At 43.9% G+C, this 17,548-nt stretch overlaps 1 protein-coding gene across 4 annotated transcripts in view; it reads left to right on the top strand.

Moving 5' to 3' along the window:
• Positions 1-16,589, top strand: part of LOC146312110 (zinc finger MIZ domain-containing protein 1-like) — a 153,477-nt gene extending 136,888 nt beyond the window's left edge. For 3 of the 4 annotated variants that reach the window (XM_084740826.1, XM_084740827.1, XM_084740829.1), the window contains 18 exons: positions 8,097-8,232; positions 8,656-8,770; positions 9,725-9,942; positions 10,033-10,234; positions 10,656-10,931; positions 11,022-11,204; positions 11,306-11,383; positions 11,474-11,642; positions 11,733-11,874; positions 12,723-12,933; positions 13,182-13,287; positions 13,389-13,549; positions 13,665-13,732; positions 14,092-14,160; positions 14,256-14,500; positions 14,616-14,779; positions 15,002-15,271; positions 15,490-16,589. In XM_084740826.1, coding sequence (XP_084596952.1) covers positions 8,097-8,232; positions 8,656-8,770; positions 9,725-9,942; positions 10,033-10,234; positions 10,656-10,931; positions 11,022-11,204; positions 11,306-11,383; positions 11,474-11,642; positions 11,733-11,874; positions 12,723-12,933; positions 13,182-13,287; positions 13,389-13,549; positions 13,665-13,732; positions 14,092-14,160; positions 14,256-14,500; positions 14,616-14,779; positions 15,002-15,271; positions 15,490-15,597 — 2,921 coding nt within the window. In that variant the 3' untranslated portion in view covers positions 15,598-16,589. The remainder of the gene's footprint in view (positions 1-8,096; positions 8,233-8,655; positions 8,771-9,724; positions 9,943-10,032; positions 10,235-10,655; positions 10,932-11,021; positions 11,205-11,305; positions 11,384-11,473; positions 11,643-11,732; positions 11,875-12,722; positions 12,934-13,181; positions 13,288-13,388; positions 13,550-13,664; positions 13,733-14,091; positions 14,161-14,255; positions 14,501-14,615; positions 14,780-15,001; positions 15,272-15,489) is intronic. The other variant, XM_084740828.1, reaches the window with a different exon arrangement.
• The last annotated feature ends 959 nt before the right edge of the window (positions 16,590-17,548 follow it).

Below are 17,548 nucleotides of genomic sequence, written 5' to 3'. Positions count from 1 at the left end.
TTAACATAACAAAAGGAAACCTAACATGACCATCATAAGCACACTACAGACAATATGAAAGACAGAGGCATTGAGGCTCATTTACGCTATATGTTGCTGTATATGTCTGTTCATACTCTGCGTTCTTTTTGTCCATATTTGTGCAAGTTTTCTGAAAGTTTAAGAGTCTCGTATCAGGTTTTAAACTAACTAGCTACCTAATGATTGATGTAAATTAGCTAGCTAGTTGGTTTGCTAGCTAACTAGTTATTGATATAGATTATCTAACATTAGCTGACTTAAGATGTGACTCTAGGCGTATACTGTATACGCCACGTTTGCAGGTCCCCCAGCAACATCAACCACCTTAAACATTTTTGGCAATTATCCCCCATGGACAGCTCTGATCTGTCATGGCTTGACAGGTCCGAAACCTGTTATGTCTGCTCCTTAAAAGGGCTGCATGATTGACGAGTCGCTCCCATTTCATTATCAAATTGGCATCAATGAATAATTTGTGGCATCTGTGTAAAGACAAAGCGAGGTCTGATTACTGCCAGGCGGGCATCCATGGCTGTGTGGCGGTGACTGTGACGGGGAGCCGCGAGGCAGAGCGGGACATGATTTACGATCCAGCCGGTAGTTTAAGCAGGATAGTTTGGCACCGGCAGTGTCATAGAAACCAATTATTCATATAGTTTTTTCATATATTATGAGGTAAATCCCAGAATTTTACGGTTCCGGGAAGCCTTCATGAGGCACATAAGAGAGGAATTCTTTGGCTAAAACTGGCTGTTTTGCATGGCCTCTTAGGTGCTTTCAGTAACCAGGGATACTAGGGCTCCCTAGACTCTCTCTTATTTTAATTGACTTTGGCCTGCAGGAGGCTTGTGTCCATTCAAACCTTTCTGGGCAGAGTGAGAGGAGGGAGGGAGGAACAGAATGTGAATAGAGCTCCCTCAGAAACTAAAGAGTGCAGCCCACTAGAGCCGTTCTTGTTAGTTTGCTCATGGTCTTTTGTTCTCCTTTCAGCCCTTCTGGCTAAATGTCTTCAAACAAGCCGTTTGGGGGTTGTGAATCTTTCCGACAGGTTTACAGCAAAAAATTGGACCTCATTTTTACAGTTAGTGTGGGAATAACTGAGGAAGTGCTGCTGATAACGTGCGTGTGATGTGATGGCTGGAAGTGTCGTCGATGTTTGTGCGGACGTTAGTGACCGAGCCATGTGGGATGATGCCAGGTGGGAGTCCAGGGTTGACAAGGGAGCAGGTGTCTATTAGATACAGAGCAGAAAGGGAGGGAGGGAGGGGGTGGGAGTAGGGAGGCTGGGAGGGGGAGTATCATAAGAGCTCTTGGCATCTGCCTTACCTGCTGCCTCCCCTACAGTCCTCCTGCCAGTAAATGGAGGGAAAGAGCGGGGCAGAAAAGGGAAAAGATGAAGAGAGGAGGAAAAAGTTTTTGGAGCAGGCTGCAAGTGAATGAGAGACCTTCTTAATGATAGCCATGTTCTTGGGCTTATCCTCTCCCTAAGGTTGTTCAGTGTGGTTTGGTTGCATTTGCAAGCTCACCAAAGTTACAAAAGCACATTTATTTAATTTCCACCCTGATATAATGGATCATTTGTGTGCACAAGGCATTGAAAAATGAACATGTCTTTCTTGAAACAGTGTCCTACTTCCTTTGGATAATCCACCGCACATGCTGTCAACAGTTTTTACAGCCACTATTCCTTTGGTGAGATGGATTTATAGATGACACGAGGGGATAAAGGCAGTCTCACTATAGATACCTCGAGCGTACGTCTTGATTTATAGCTCTGTTTCCTCTGCAACAGTAGACAGATGTATCATTAATTAGCCTGTAGTCGCCACAGTAACTGTGTTTACATTCTTTCAGTTGCATTGTGATATGAGGCCCTCGCCTTGTTTCATGAAGGAATGCACAATATGTTTTTTTTTTCAGCAGATGCCGATAACTGACAATTACCAATAAAATTACAGATAATTTCGCATTTTTGTATTTTAAAAAGAAATGCATGCAACCTTTAGTTTATGCACATTTGAGGCTAATAGATAGTGAGCAAAGATGGATGGTTTAATAGCCGATGTTTATCAGCTGTAATTTCATTACCGAAATAATAAATAATAATTGGCTTTCATCCATCACATGTTTCATGGTGGGCAGTAGGTTTGCAGATGCTCGATGTGTGTTCCTGAAAAGGAGAAGACTGCTGAACCTTTTATCAACTTGCTTCAAGCTGCATATAATCTCAACTGTTTCTACCAGCACAAAGCTTAGAATTCCAGTCATATAGATTATGTATGTTGCAAATAGCCATATAAGTACCGGAGTGCACCTTTGACATGCCCATGCATGCAGTGCACGCTTAAATTGTGGGCTGTGTCTGGTCATTTAACCAGTGATCCTGCAGTGGCAAGTTTAGATCCTTTACTCAGCTATGACTGACCACATGATCAGATGTTAGACTGACTCCATGAATAGTTTCTCCATGCTCCACTATTTTAGATATTTTATTTAGTATCTTTCCTACGACATTTTTGCCATTTAACAACACGTGCTACCAACAAACAGCTTTCTAATGTACCAGCATCATAAACCTGAAAACACAAGCAGCCCAAACTGACCAGTCACAACTCTTTCAGTCCCAACATGACATATCTTTAGCTGCCATAGCCACAAAGTCAAGTCAGATTTTGGGGAAGTGCATGTCAACTACAGAACCTACACAGATAGTGCTCCATTCAGAACTGTTCAACAAAGCTGTGTACTCTTTCAGTATTGAGTCATCATTAGCCACAAACTGTCCTTTTTTTCCAAACTTTGACATATTTGTTTCCTCAAAACTTAAAGATTATCACATAATTAGCAGTGGAGCAGGAGAGTATGTACATTCACTTACACTAACATCCAGAAGCCCCCAAAAAGAGGAAATCACAGTACATGGGCAAACCAAAATAGCTAGACAGCTCTACTGTTCAGTGAAAAATCTATTTTTGTAAATTGGGTGAAGTGACCCTTTAATCTCGAGGTCCTTTTTTTATTGTCGAGCAAAAAGTGACAAAATCAGACCATTTAATCAGCACAGTTTATCTCTGTGCCTCCTGTCTGTATGTGCGGTGAAAGGTGGGCTGGGGGAGCATTATCATTGGAAAGAACATTGAACAACTGTCAGGGATGCGGTCCACGTCATTTGTCATGCCTCCCCGGGGCTTTATGACAGAGAGTGAAGCTGGAAGCTGCAGGCCCCAGCTCCTGAACCACCCATCTAGTCCCAGCAGATGCGTTTACCGCCCTTCGCCGTGGCTGACCATCAGGCTGCACAGCTGAGCACCAGAATATCAATACGGCTCAGACTGAGCCGAGCCCCTGGGACTATCTACAAGGCAAACAGGATAGGCTCCTCTCCTTATGGAAGACAGAGACCCATCGCCGCCAGGGAGAGCAGTGTAAACAGAGCAAAAAGATGCTCTATAGCACCAAACGGCAGTTTGATTCACTCCAGAATGGTGGCTGTGATTTTGAAGAGCTACCCCTAAGACGGTTATCTCCAGTTTTGGCTCTTCTCAGGGAGGGAAACAGATGAGTCTATTGAAGGGCCGTCTGTGGGAGGAGAGGAGAAGAAAAACAGTAATCCTTTTGTGTTCATCATCCGCACTGTCCTGAGAGATGCTTGGGTGAAGGAGGAGGAGGAAGAGGAGGAGGGTGAGACTGTGAGGAGTAATGGGTTGGCCGTTCCACCTCCCGTCATATGAAACCTGAAGTTTATCCTCAGAGTCAATGACAGAGAACCTCTCCTTTAAACAGGTCGGTGCTCAGTGGAGGTGGTAATTTTGTGTGGTGATAAGCCCTTTATCTAATGGAGGGGTAGTGGCAGTGCTGGTGCTTTCCTCTCTCCTCTTCTCCTCTCTGTCTCTCAGATATGTATTGTCATTTCTCTGCTTGGCGCAACGCCGTTGTTGTTTTTGTCCTGTGGCGGCTGATGTCAGCCTTGGTGTGAAACGAGGATACCGTCCCTCTGAAGCCAGACAGCCTCACGGTGGCACAGTTACACTCTGACAGAAATGGGTTCTAAAAGGGTTCATCTTGAAGGGCTGAGGTTCTACCCAGGACCATTTGCATGTAAAGGACCCTTTTTAAATACAGGGCTCATCAAGGGATGAAAATGGTTTCATTTAAAGAACCCCTTTTTTGGAGTTCTTCAAGGATTGTGGAAATGCTTGAAGAATTTTTTTCTCAAGGTATCTCTGTAGCATTATATTAAAAGGGTTCTTGATAGAACCCCCTAGGTGGGTTCTGGACAAAACCCTTGTAATATAAAAGGGTTCTCAGTAGAACCCCCTGAGTGAGTTCTCATTAGACCCCTTTTTGAATAAATGGTTTGTTAAGGGTTCTTTGTAAGGATTGTTGAAATCCTTGAGGAACAAGGGCTCATCAAGAGTTATTTGTACCATAATATAAATGGGGTTCTTCAACCCCCCTAGTTGGGCTCTGGACAAAACCTTCAGAATATAAAAAGGTTCTCAATGGAACCCCCTGGTGGGTTCTAGATGAAACCCTTGAAACATAAAGATGTTCTCCGTAAACCCCCTTGGGTGAGTTCTCGTTAGCACCCTTCACTGTAGGATTAAGTTGGAATAAAGAACCATAATATAAAAGGGTTCTTGGTAGAACTCCTTTGTGGGTTCTGGACAAAACCCTTGCAATACCTCCCTCGGTGAGTTCTTGGTATGATCTTTGGAGTATAGAAAGGTTCTGGATACGACCTCCAGAGGGGGCTCTAGGTGAAATCATTGAAGGGTTCTCTGTAGAACCCTTCATAAGGGGTTCTCAGTGAAACATTTCACAGATGTTCTAGGGACAGCCCTTCAAGTTGGGTTCTAGGTGGAACTCACTGAAAGGGATCCAAGTGTAACCTCTACAGGAGGCTCTAGCAGAATCCAAAAAAGATTCTCCCATGGGGACGATGAAGCTGAAGAACCCTGTATGGTTCTAGTTAGCACCTTTATTTCAGAGAGTGTCAGGGATAAATTGTGGAGACATGTTTATCAACATAGAAGAAGTGCAAGTTAGCCCTTGTTGGAAGAGAATAATGGGACCTAATTGAGCTGTAACATGCTGGCTGGTCGCCAGGCCCTTGAATTGAAAACTCACTCCATCAGAAGGGGGTCTGGGGAGAGGGAGGGTGCTGCTGAAACACCGCAGGACGTTCTAACATAGATGTGGAACTCGTAAACCTATTAGTCGCGCTCGGACCTGGTCAAATTTGATTAAAACTAACCTACAAATCGGTGCATCTACCTGAGAGGAGAGGAGCACCTGAGAGGCCTTTTCTGTCAGCCGAAGCGCAGCCGTCGTGGTGAAAAAGTCAGATCAATCCTCTGGAGGAACAGCACAGCCTGTCTCCTGGCACCTGCCTCGCCAAGAACAGGAGGAGGAAGGAGGAGGAGGGGGGGGGGGGGAGAAAAAGAGAGGGAGCATGGAGGAAAAACCCAGCTGCCTCTGCGCCTGAGCCCCGTGCTGCTTTTAAAGGAGTGGGAGGGAGGGGAGGGTGGAGAGGAGGGAGAGGCAGGGAGACTGCTGGCACCATCTGTACATGTCTTTTGTATTCCAGCCCTCATCTTTACACAGAGCGAGGCTGGTGTGCTCAGTGTTCAAATGAAAGGAGAGGAGGTGCCTTTTGGGGTGCGATGCTCTGAGAGGAGAAGGTGTGTTCAATTCGGTTTTGTCCTCGGAAATTCACTCAGAGGACATCTCTTGTCCTATTTATTTTACCCCTGTGTGTGTGTGTGTGTGTGTGTGTGTGTGTGTGTGTGTGTGTGTGTGTGTGTGTGTGTTAATAGAAGCCAGCCTTTCCTTACGTGTGTGTGAGTCTGTTTGCAAGCACTCATGTGTGGTCAAATCTCTGGGTTGCCATGTTTGTGATGGGAGTCAGAAGCTTTTGTTTGTTCCTCCCTCCCATCAGCCCCATTAGCCTGATGTCTCCTCTCGCACTGACTCACTCAACCTTTTTTTTTTTTTTTTATCTCTCTGTCCCCTCCTCTCTGTGTCCCTTTCTATGTAATACGTGCTGTGGCGGCCCGTCCTTGCATGTGGCAGCAGGGTGGATCTGCCTACGAGGACAGCCTGCACTGTCTGCTGTCATATTGACGTGGCTTTTTGCGCGAACCGCAGCTGAAATCACCAAGCACTCTGTTTCACCCACCCCTCCCTCCTCGCTCCTCGCTCCTCAGTGAGCCCTAGAAGTGCTGTGAATCATAAGAGGAGGTGGCTGCCCTGCTCTTTGATTGAATCCACATTCCCTTTCTCCTCCCGACGCCGCAGAGAGAGGCTAGAAGGAGGCAGGGGGAAGCAAGAGGGAGAGAAAAAGGAAAAGTGAGTCTTTTGTAGTTGGCACAGTACAAAAACATGCGCCGCAGATGAAAAGCATATGATTCGATCAAACGCGCTCTGTGGTAGCTGCCTAACCAAGCGGTAGGTAGGAAGGTGGAGAGAGAAGGGAAGGGCTGGAGTCCATCTGCAGGCCCAGAGTGAACCCTAGTGGCCAACAGCTGTAGTGACATGCTGGATTGAAGCTGATGTGTTATATTGCAGCATAAAGGTGCTTCCTTTTGTTTCTTACTGTAAGAGAGGTTTCCTATTGTGTGTGAAATACTTAAAAATAAATAACTTAGGCTCTGTATTTTGTATTTATCTCTGCTGTGAAGCTTGTTTGCATGTGTAAATGTTGGGAAGTGAGCTGCCCCTCGCATGGCAAAAATGTGCATTTAAATAAACTAATAATACAACACAATTTATAGGCTTTCGATGTTGTTTAGTAACGTGTATTTCAGGGTAAAGCCTTGTTTGCTGTAGGATATAATTTGGGATTTAGTTGCAAACTAATTCACCGTGATACATTTATGGAAAGGAAACCCTCCCAAGATAGACATACATACCTTTACATAGTGAATCTAATCACAAAGAGAATGGCAGTGCATATGAGTGGAAGACTTTATAGAATATGAGCAAATAAACGAAGAATGATATCAGGGTTTCCCCCATTGTATTACAAGACTGTGAGCATCAAGGAATTTTAAGGAACTTACAGTAGGGCAGCTCAGTTGGAAACATAGTTATAATGGTTGGAAAGCACATATGACGCATACAGTATGACTTCAATGTAGAATATAATTTTACAAGTCAAGAAATTGCGATTAGGTTTTTGCAAAACTCTACACAGTTGTTTATTTTTCATAAAATGTGTGTTGAATAAATGTTATTTACAATCATTTTATTTAGTAATATGTTCAAATCTCTAGTCAGCTTCTGGACTTAATGTAGGGCCCTGTGAAATCTGTGTTTTAAAATTCTCAATTTTGCAATTCCAGCTGTGATTATATTATCACAGAAGTCATACCTTTAAGCTACAATCAATCTGCTGCTGTTGTCAGAGGATACTTTCCACAGGGCCTAACACGTTTGCTGAGAGAAACCTTGATATCATATGGAGCAAGAATCAGTCTCCCAATCGATTAAAGTGGCGCAAAGTGTAGAAGCAAATGCATTTTCTGTTCTTTTATTCTTTTATGCTGTCACTTCCTACATTATGTCAAGGATAAGTCTTTGAGTGTTAGCTGGACAAAAGAAGCTAGACGTCACCCTGGAATCTGGGAAATTGTGATGAGCATCTTTTACATTCTTTTTTATATTTCACAGATTAAACTATTAAACATTCTTAATTGTGAAAACAGTTTAACTTATAATGGAAATAGCTGTAGTTGTAGGCCTAATGTTGCTGCATAGTTACGTGGAGTACCTATTTTGTTTTGGAGGTACTTGCACAGACAGAATTCTCCATTTTGAGAGATTGTATTTTGCAGAAAAGACTTTCTACATCATTTTGTCAGTCAGGCCATTGCCTTTCAATTTTATGTCTAAATTTGCTGTGATGCTTCTGTTCCTAAGTTGTTGTTTCGTCTGCCTTCCTCTTCACACATAATCAGTTTTTGCAGGTTTTTGCAGCGCATGCAGTAGAGGGCTGTTACCTCTGCAGTTATTTCTCGCCAGACTCCAACAGCACTGATACTGACTCCTCTTCCTCTGCTCTTTCTTTCCAGCTCTGCTGTCCTCGTGGTGTGAGGAGCTGGGACGCCTCCTCCTCCTCCGTCACCAGAAGAACAGGCAGAACGAGCCTCCAGGAAAAGTGCCCATGCAGCCCCCCATGAGCTCTATGAAGCCCAGCCTCTCGCACGGGTCAGTGTTCCCACTGCTGCGCTTTTTGGCTTGTGTGCGAGGTGTGTTTGTGTGTGTGTCGGGTGTGTGAACAGACAGACTGGGCCCTCGGGGAAAGCCCTTCCTCTCCACATGCAGCCTGGTGTTCCTTATGGATCAGTGGCCAGACAAACTGCCAGACTAACTGCATGTAGCACAGTCAACAGGGACAAACAGTACCTAGTACATGTAGTTAATAATTACAACACAATGTTTGTGCATATAAACAGGAAGACTATGCTTTTATTTTTATAACAATAAAACCATTGTGTTTCCTTTTCATTCACCAAAGCAAATATACTTTCTATGAATGTACTTTTGCGCATGGCAAATATTTGCGCAGTGACGCAGGGCACTTTTTTTCTTTTTTTACCTATATGATCTGTTTTTGTCCATCATATGCAGCGATGGGTCTTTTCCCTACGACTCAGTTCCCTGGCAACAGAACACCAATCAGCCTCCAGGTTCGTTGTCCGTGGTGACGACCGTGTGGGGCGTGACCAACACGTCGCAGAGCCAGGTGAGATTGTATACCTGTCCAATAGTGTACAAGTTAAAGAAACTGACGTTAAAGTGAAATTGGTCAGTATTGCAGGAGACTGCTGTAGTAAGTCCTCTAAAAGTGCTTGTTTTTGCCACTAACAATTATCTGACAACATTATTGAAAAAGTTGCTGCAGAGATAGACCTTCTTTTTGCAAGATACTTTTTGTTTAACCAGAAACAGCTGCTGTGTTGCTCTGTTCAAAGAGATCAGACTACACTGACCAAAAGAGAAATTTTGCCTCTCTGGTCTACCACTGCCTGGATTGGTTTTTAACCCTTTAAAACACCAAAACACCAAAATAGGCAAAATAACATTAACAAACAAAAACACCAAAGTCACACATAAACACAAACTAACCAGTCAAGGCAGTGGTAGACCAGAGAGGTATAATTGTGGTTTTTATCAATGGAGTCTGGTCACTTTGAACAAAGTGATATAGCAGCTGTTTCTACTTAAACAACAACAACAAACATTCTCTAAAATAATGTCTCTCTCTGTTGGGATCCATTCCTTAATGTTGTCAGACACTTACGATAACAATCTGACTCTATCAATGGCAAAAACAAACACTTTTAGTAGACCTAGATTATGTTGCTGCTTAAATACGCTTCTGACTGCTGCAGCTCTCCCTCAGTCCTGGACCAATTTAAAAAAATGTTGTCTTCGTTAGTCACTTACACACAAAAACATGGGAAAAGTTACTCTTTAAATTGATATCGTGGCAATAATAACTCCTCTTTTGACAAGTTAGTTCAAGTTACTCTTCATTCTGTTGTCAACAGCTTTAAAAATGCTTCTTTTTTCACCATTTGACCGGTGAGAAATCAACAATCACACAGACCTGTTTTCTGATTTTGAGTTTCTTTTTTTACATTGTCGTAATGTCAACATTTACACATGTTTATCTCTCTGTATGTCTGTCCAACAGGTGTTGGGGAATCCCATGGCCAACAACAACAATCCCATGAACCCTGGGGGCAACCCCATGGGCTCGGGTATGTCTGGCAACAATCCAGGGATGAACTCTCCTCAGTTCCCCGGTCCTCAGCAGCAGTTCCCCAACAAAGGCAACTCCAACCAGGGCTACATGCAGCAGGGCATGTACGGACGACCCAACTACCCCGGAGGAGGAGGATTCGGTGGCAAGTAAGTTGACAGTGGATTAGTAGTGATAGTTGCAATGATTAAAATTGTTTCACGGGATCATTTTTTATATTCTGTTGCTCTTTGTCACAGTTATCCTGGAGGGCCTAACGCTGGACCTGGGGGAATGGGCATACCTCCACACTCCCGTCCTCCTTCAGACTTCACCCAGCCCGCTGCTGCCGCCGCCGCCGCTGCAGTCGCTGCTGCTGCCGCCACAGCAACCGCCACTGCCACAGCGACAGTAGCTGCCCTGCAAGAAACCCAGAACAAGGACATGAACCAATATGGACCGGTAGGAGAAATAAAATAGCTGATAGCACTGTTTGTTAACATCTGTGTTCATAAAGGAAATTATTGAACTTCTGTGCACATGTCACACTGCTTAGTAGTTTGTTTTATTCTCCCGACTTAGCCTTTCAATGCCAGCAATGGCTCTATAATAGGGATCTGAGAGAAGTGGATTTAGACCCATTATAATCAATGTTAAGGGTGAACAAGTAGCTGTAGTAGTAATGGAGCCAAATAGCACATTTAGAGTTAACAAAAGCTAACAGGCACTCATATTTTTTCAGAGGTTAGAACATTTAGAGCAGTTTTTTGTTACATGGAAGATCTTTGTCTCTTTGTGATTTCTAAAAGACTATTCGCCAGCAAAATTTGCCACATTGACAGTCAGCTCAGTGATGGTTGATTGAACCCGTTTTGTCTTCCAGATGAGTTCTTCTTTCCAGATGGCACCAAACCAGGCATACAACAGCCAGTTCATGAACCAGCCAGGACCCCGCGGCCCCCCATCCCTGCCTGGGAACATGGGCACAGGCATGAATGCATCCAACATGAGCGGGCCCCCAATGGGAATGAACCAGCCCAGGGGCCAAGGCATGGGGCCTTTCGGGGCCCACGGCCAGAGGATGCCCCAGCAAGGCTATGCGGGGCCCCGGCCTCAGGGCATGGGTATGCAGGGCATGAAAAGACCGTACCCAGGGGAGGTGAGCAGATGTGAACGCAACTCTTTCACCTTCAAGTTTTGGCTTGTTTGCTGTTTGCTGAATGTGTGTTTGTCATCGCTGCATCCACAGCCAAACTATGGTGGGCAGCAGTATGGACCAAACAACCAGTTCCCTAACCAGCAGGGGCAGTACCCCACACCCAACGCCTCCAGGCCGCTGCCATCCCCCAACTACCCTGGCCAGAGGATGCCAGGGCAGCAGCTGCAGGGCCAATACCCACCACCCAGTGGTGCCATGGGCCAGTACTATAAGGTGCACTAATCCTGCTATTCATAAAAAAAAGATTTTTTGGTGCAAATAATAGAGGTTAATTTGGAGAAAAACTAATCTTAATCTGTTTTATCAAACTACAGCAAGAGCCACCTTTCAATGGCCAAACAAATAACTTCTCTGGGAGTGGTTATCAATACAACCAAGGGAATATGAATGGGGTGAGTCCATTTTTGTAACAATTTTGTTTGATCACATTATCTTTCTCTTGTTTGAAGATTAGGTTCACTAATTGATTGTCTTCAATACAGCCACCCAGACCGGTGGGTAACTACCCCCACTCCCCGGTGCCAGGCAACCCAACCCCTCCGATGACCCCCGGAAGCAACATCCCTCCATACCTGTCGCCAAACCAGGACGTGAAGCCACCCTTCCCTCCTGACATCAAACCAAATATCACTGCTCTCCCTCCCCCTCCAGGTCAGTAACTGGGAATTTTCAGACGAAGAAATCTGAACAGTGGTTTGTTCCTGATGCTAGTCTGACGATGAATCTTCTCCAACCGTGTAGCCAACCACAACGAGGAGCTGCGCCTGACATTCCCAGTGCGGGATGGGGTCGTCCTAGAGCCCTTCAGGCTAGAGCATAACCTGGCTGTCAGCAACCACGTCTTCCACTTACGGCCGTCTGTACACCAGACACTCATGTGGAGGTAAGACAACATGAGGTGCATCAAGACAGTATATTTTTAGATGTACCTCCCAGATATTTTGCCTCCCTTTAGAGCTTCATGATACAATAGTTTTCTCTTTCCCTATTCTTGTGATATCCTTATGACAAATGCAATGTCAGGTCTTTTGGGTCCGTGGAAACAGTTGTCAGTCCACACAGTACAAACAAATCATTCTCTGGCTCAGTAAAAGTACTTTTCAAATCAAATGCAAGAGCTTTTCCAGGATTCAAACACTAGTTATCTCTAGAATCCATATTAGAGTTAGAGATTGCCTTTTCTTTTAGTGTTCTTTGTGGTCTTGCAATAAGGTAGATGATATTGTGACCTGTCTAAAAAGCAAGATTAAGAGAGCGAGATTAATAGGAGGGGGAGTAAGCAAGATAACAGTGGTTAACATGGTTATAATTCTTGGAATTTGGTGTAAATACAAATATGAATGTGCAAAAGGAACTTTTAATCCAGTACTTAGTTCCTGGTTGTTGGTTCTTGGGGCGCATGGTGACCTATAAGTACTATCACATGGGATCCCCATGTAATTTCCTCAGTTTCTTCAATTGTTCTTTTTTGTCTGATCATTTGATTCTCAGTGAACATGGAAATTTAGCTTCACGTAAGAAGAACCAAGAACCACTGAGTATTCTTCATTCCTCTCAACCTTTGGCAAGCAGATTGAAAAGGTTGAGTCACACTGTCTGCAGCTGAAAATTGTGTAAAATGTGTAGAATTAACAGTCTAAGAAACTCTTGCTCTTATAGGTCTACTTCCATAAAGTTTCTCTGTACATTTACCAATTTATGTACATATTTTTTTCGTGCTTGTCTATGCAGATCGGACCTGGAGCTTCAGTTTAAGTGCTACCACCACGAAGACCGCCAGATGAACACCAACTGGCCGGCGTCAGTCCAAGTCAGCGTAAATGCCACACCGCTCACCATCGAGCGGGGGGACAATAAGACGTCCCACAAACCCCTGCACTTGAAACATGTATGCCAGCCAGGAAGGAACACAATCCAGATCACAGTCACTGCCTGCTGCTGTGTGAGTACACAAATCTCCACAACTAATAAAAAGAGGTTTAGACAAATCCAGACACAAATAGTAGTTGCCAGATAAATAAAAGTCAGACTTAAAAAAAATCTACCTGCAGATGACTTTTATTGCTAAAGCTTAGAGAAAAATAAAACTTTGATCCTCTGGATACGCATGTTGAAACAGTAAAGAAATCATCAAACTAAAACACCTCATGAGGATGTTTGCGATAGTGACAGTGTTGTTTCCTCCTGCAGTCGCACTTGTTTGTGCTGCAGCTGGTCCACAGGCCGTCGGTTCGCTCCGTCCTCCAGGGCTTACTGAAGAAGAGGCTTCTGCCTGCAGAGCACTGCATCACCAAAGGTATGTACAACAGAACACAGTCACATTTTGCTCCCTAATGTCCTCTGATAGTTTGCAGAGTCCTTGCTCATGCACTACACTTCTCTCCTTCTGCATCAAAGTTAAGAGGAACTTCAGCAGCGTAGCAGCATCATCGGGCAATGCAACGCTCAACGGAGAGGACGGTGTGGAGCAGACCGCCATTAAGGTTTCCCTCAAATGTCCAATCACCTTCCGGCGAATACAGCTTCCAGCAAGAGGCCATGACTGCAAACACGTTCAGGTGAGCACTGCGGGGATAAACAAAAACACGGAGAGTCAAGAATCTGATGACTTAAGGGAAGAAGAATTTTAAAACAGTGTACTGGATAACATCTTTTTTGTTGTTGTTCTTTCAGTGTTTTGATTTGGAATCATATTTACAACTGAACTGTGAGCGGGGGACATGGCGGTGTCCTGTATGCAAGTAAGTTTATCCAGTATGAGTGTTTTATTCTTATCATTATTGTTATTAAACCATTAGTTTGCCTCAAAAGACCACTGAGGATGTATCTTCATTTGCAAGATGTGTCAAAACAAAGCATGCAAACAAAACAGCTGACAATTAAAACAACAGTGTGTGATTGCTTAGCGTTTCAAATACAGGGAAATAAACAAGCCATGGAAAAGACAATAAAATACAGGGTGGAAGCATCTGTATTAAAGCTTTACATGAGGTGTAGAAGTAGAAAAATATAAAACTGTATCATCTGTATAAAGATGAAATTCACAGGATTCAGAAAAGGGGACAGTATCGTTTAAACCCTGCGTCTCTTCTCTCCTCAGTAAAACAGCGTTGTTAGAGGGACTCGAGGTGGACCAGTACATGTGGGGAATCTTGAACGCCATTCAAAAGTAAGCAACGAGAAATGCATTTCTTGCATGCCTGTAATGTATTTCTCTTCGTTTTCTTGTAACTTAACCATTTGATTTCATCTGTGTTTCATCAGCTCGGAGTTTGAGGAGGTGACCATCGACCCGACGTGTAGTTGGCGGCCGGTGGCGATCAAATCTGACATCCACATCAAGGAGGATCCGGATGGACCGCTGGCCAAGAGGTTTAAAACAATGAGTCCCAGCCAGATGATCATGCCCAACGTGATGGAAATGATCGCTCAGCTCGGCCCCGGACCGTCACCGTACCCGTTAATGTCTAATCAGCAAGGTGGCAACAACAGCGAATACAGCAGCCAAGGTGAAATACAAAAACACAATCCTTAAATAGACAAATTTTCTCCTGTGCAAAATGAGCTTGAAATAACAGAAAGAAATGTATGCATTCATTTGCTGCTTTTTATTCTGTGTGCCAGGCAACAATTACCAGGGACACGGGAACTTTGACTTCCCTCACGTCACCCCTGGTGGTACGTCGATGAATGACTTCATGCACGGTCCCCAGCTGTCTCACCCACCTGACATGCCCAACAGCCTGATGGCCCAAGACAAGCCACTGTCCCACAACATGCCTGACTCAGTGAGTTTTAATACAATTTAGTTTATCAAAGCTGCCTCATTTGTTGCTTTTATTGTTTTAGTCTGTTTCCTACCTTTATATTTTCCACTTGAAAAGAATTTAATTTAGAAAGTTGAAAATTTGGTGTTTCTTAACCCAACAAAGCATGCTGTTGCTAGCTAACTAATGAATCTTAGCTCCTGTGTAGACTGATCAACATTTTTCCCCTCTCTGTCTCTGCAGATACCTCACTCTGCCGGCAATGACCAGTCACATGGTCCGTTGCAGCAGAACTTACATGCATCTCCGCACCCTGGGAGCCAATCAGGGCAGCAGCTACACCACAGCGGGCCTCCTCAGCCGTCACGACAAGCTCCACCTCCTCAGCAACAACAGCAGCAGCAACAACAGCAGCCCGGCCCCAACAACCATCCCCACGGTGACCTGGCCTTTAACCCCTCCAGCAGTTTGGACAGCCAAGCGGGGTCGGACATGCCTGAGCCATCTTTAGACGTGAGTCCTGACAAACAGCAGACATGTTCAAAGCCATTCTTAAAGGGATAGTTCAGATTTTTTTGAAGTGAGGTTGTTTGATGCAATAATCTATAGTCGTGACATGACTATTGCTTCGTACTTCATTCAGTCCTACTTCAAATAATTAGAACAATCCCCTTAAATGAATAATCTGTGTTCACTTCAATGCCTGACCAAATGTTCCTTCTTCTTTGCAGCTTCTTCCAGAGCTTGCTAACCCAGATGAGCTGTTGTCGTACCTGGACCCACCAGACCTCCCCAGCAATAGCAACGACGACCTTCTATCGCTCTTCGAAAACAACTGAGGCAAATTCAGACACATATGAACATTTTCTGACTGCCTGCAGTGTCCCTGAGAAGTCAGGGCGGTCGCTCAGTACTTGATAAACACAAAGATGCACTCCCTTTCTCTTCTTCCTCTTGTACAGTTTTCATTGGCCAGCGCAGATTGACTGAAAGAGGTTAAAACTCAAAGACACGGCGGGATGCGGCGGCGGGGGAGGGGTCGCCCCGCCCTCTGAACTGTGCAGCTATACTCAGTTGATTTTTTTAACGCCACACACAGGTGTATGTGTGCACATTAGGAAAACGTGTTGTAGCATTTTTTATTCATGTTTTTTGTTTCCTTTTCAGAAGAAAAAGGAATTCACTGTATAAAACAGACAAATAACTGAAAAAAACCTGCGCTATCTGGCCAGTGTGTGTCAATATGTTCATGTTGTTATTCCAAAATCTGAGAGGCCACAGCTTCCTGGTGTCACAGCTCCATTCCCTGACTGGTCGCTCTGGTTAGTCGCACTGTTTTTTGTCTATCACACATCATTTAAAAGCACAAAGAGATTTTGGCAATGCAAAAAAAAAAAAACAACTTTACAAAAGAAAAAAAGATCAATTAGATCAGCTGTCCTTGAGGAAAAAGTTTTTTAAATAATTTTTTGCTCTTCTGCCGACATTTTAAAACAACTTTTGGGAATGATTGGCTTCCACTTTTTCCACAATTTGATACATACAGTACATATTTTTGTCAAAAAGAGATATCCCCGCCTTTCCTCTGAGGGTTGACAGCTGGAACGCAGATTTTGGCCCCACTGAAACAAAAAAAGTTTATATAGCATACCTGCACTTCTACATATTGTATAGTGAACATCCTCCTGTGCAGACGAGTGATTTTAAAGGAAACGAAAGGTACAATATGAGAGATTGAGGTTCCTGTAACGATCCTGCTGCGTTTTATTGCTTGCTGCTACAAACTCCTTCCATGCCGTCTGCTCTGCATGAGCCTCGGTGTCGCTCCTCGTGTCAGCATTTTTGCAACTTTGCATCTCTCTCCCTGTTAAATGATGTGCTGTTTAAGTAGTCTACAAAGTGCATGTGTGCCAAGCCCTCGTCTAGTGCTGTTCCAAGTGGTTTTAAAAAAAAAAAAGATAGTGTGGTTTTTATCAGTTGCTCTCTTTGTTTGTACGTTTGCTTTTCTGTCAGATTTTAGTATGCTTTATTTAACACTAACATTGAAGGGATAATGCTGATATCTGCGATACATTTCTCATGTGTTCGCTGGATATACTGTGTTATGTTTGTTTGTTTTCTTGTTTTTCGTTGCTGCATAATTGAACTGTCCATAAATCTTTTGGGAAACTGCTCAACATCACCAAAGTTAGAGGGATGAGAATGGAGACGTTTGTGTGTTTGCTTGGTCCTGTGTGAGACGGCGAATGTGTTTGAGTGTGTGAATGTGTGTTTCTATCGGTGTGATGGGAGGTAATATTGATTTCAAAGATATAGGGGGGAGAATGAATACAGTTTATCCATCACTGCTGTTCAAGAAGTGGTTTTTAAAGCAGTATTGGTGCAGACCACTGACATAAATAAAGATGGACGCCACGGCTCCACTTCCTCCCACTGTACAAAACTGAAGCCAAAATATCCCGGATATGAGTGCAGCCATCTTGCACTGCTGACGTAATTTGCAGCCAGAGTCTGTGCAGTGGTGATCAGAACTTTTGAGGTCCTGCCCACACAGCTGGCTGACCCAGCTGCAAACAGACTTCAGCTGTCAAGCATGGCATAACACCCCCCAACCTTCTTTTTATAGCATCAAATATTTACAACACCAATTCCAAAAAAGTTTGAACATTGTGCAAAATGTAAGTAAAACAAAATGCAATGATTTGCAAAAAATTTCAACCTATATGCAAAGACAAAGACAAGATATATGTAACATTCAAATATACGCTTAATCTGAATTTGATACCTGAA

Source organism: Lutjanus erythropterus, chromosome 17 (assembly GCF_056507025.1).
Source record: "Lutjanus erythropterus isolate fLutEry1 chromosome 17, fLutEry1.hap2, whole genome shotgun sequence".
NCBI lineage: Eukaryota > Metazoa > Chordata > Actinopteri > Lutjaniformes > Lutjanidae > Lutjanus > Lutjanus erythropterus.
This window is presented reverse-complemented; position numbering and strand designations above follow the sequence as displayed.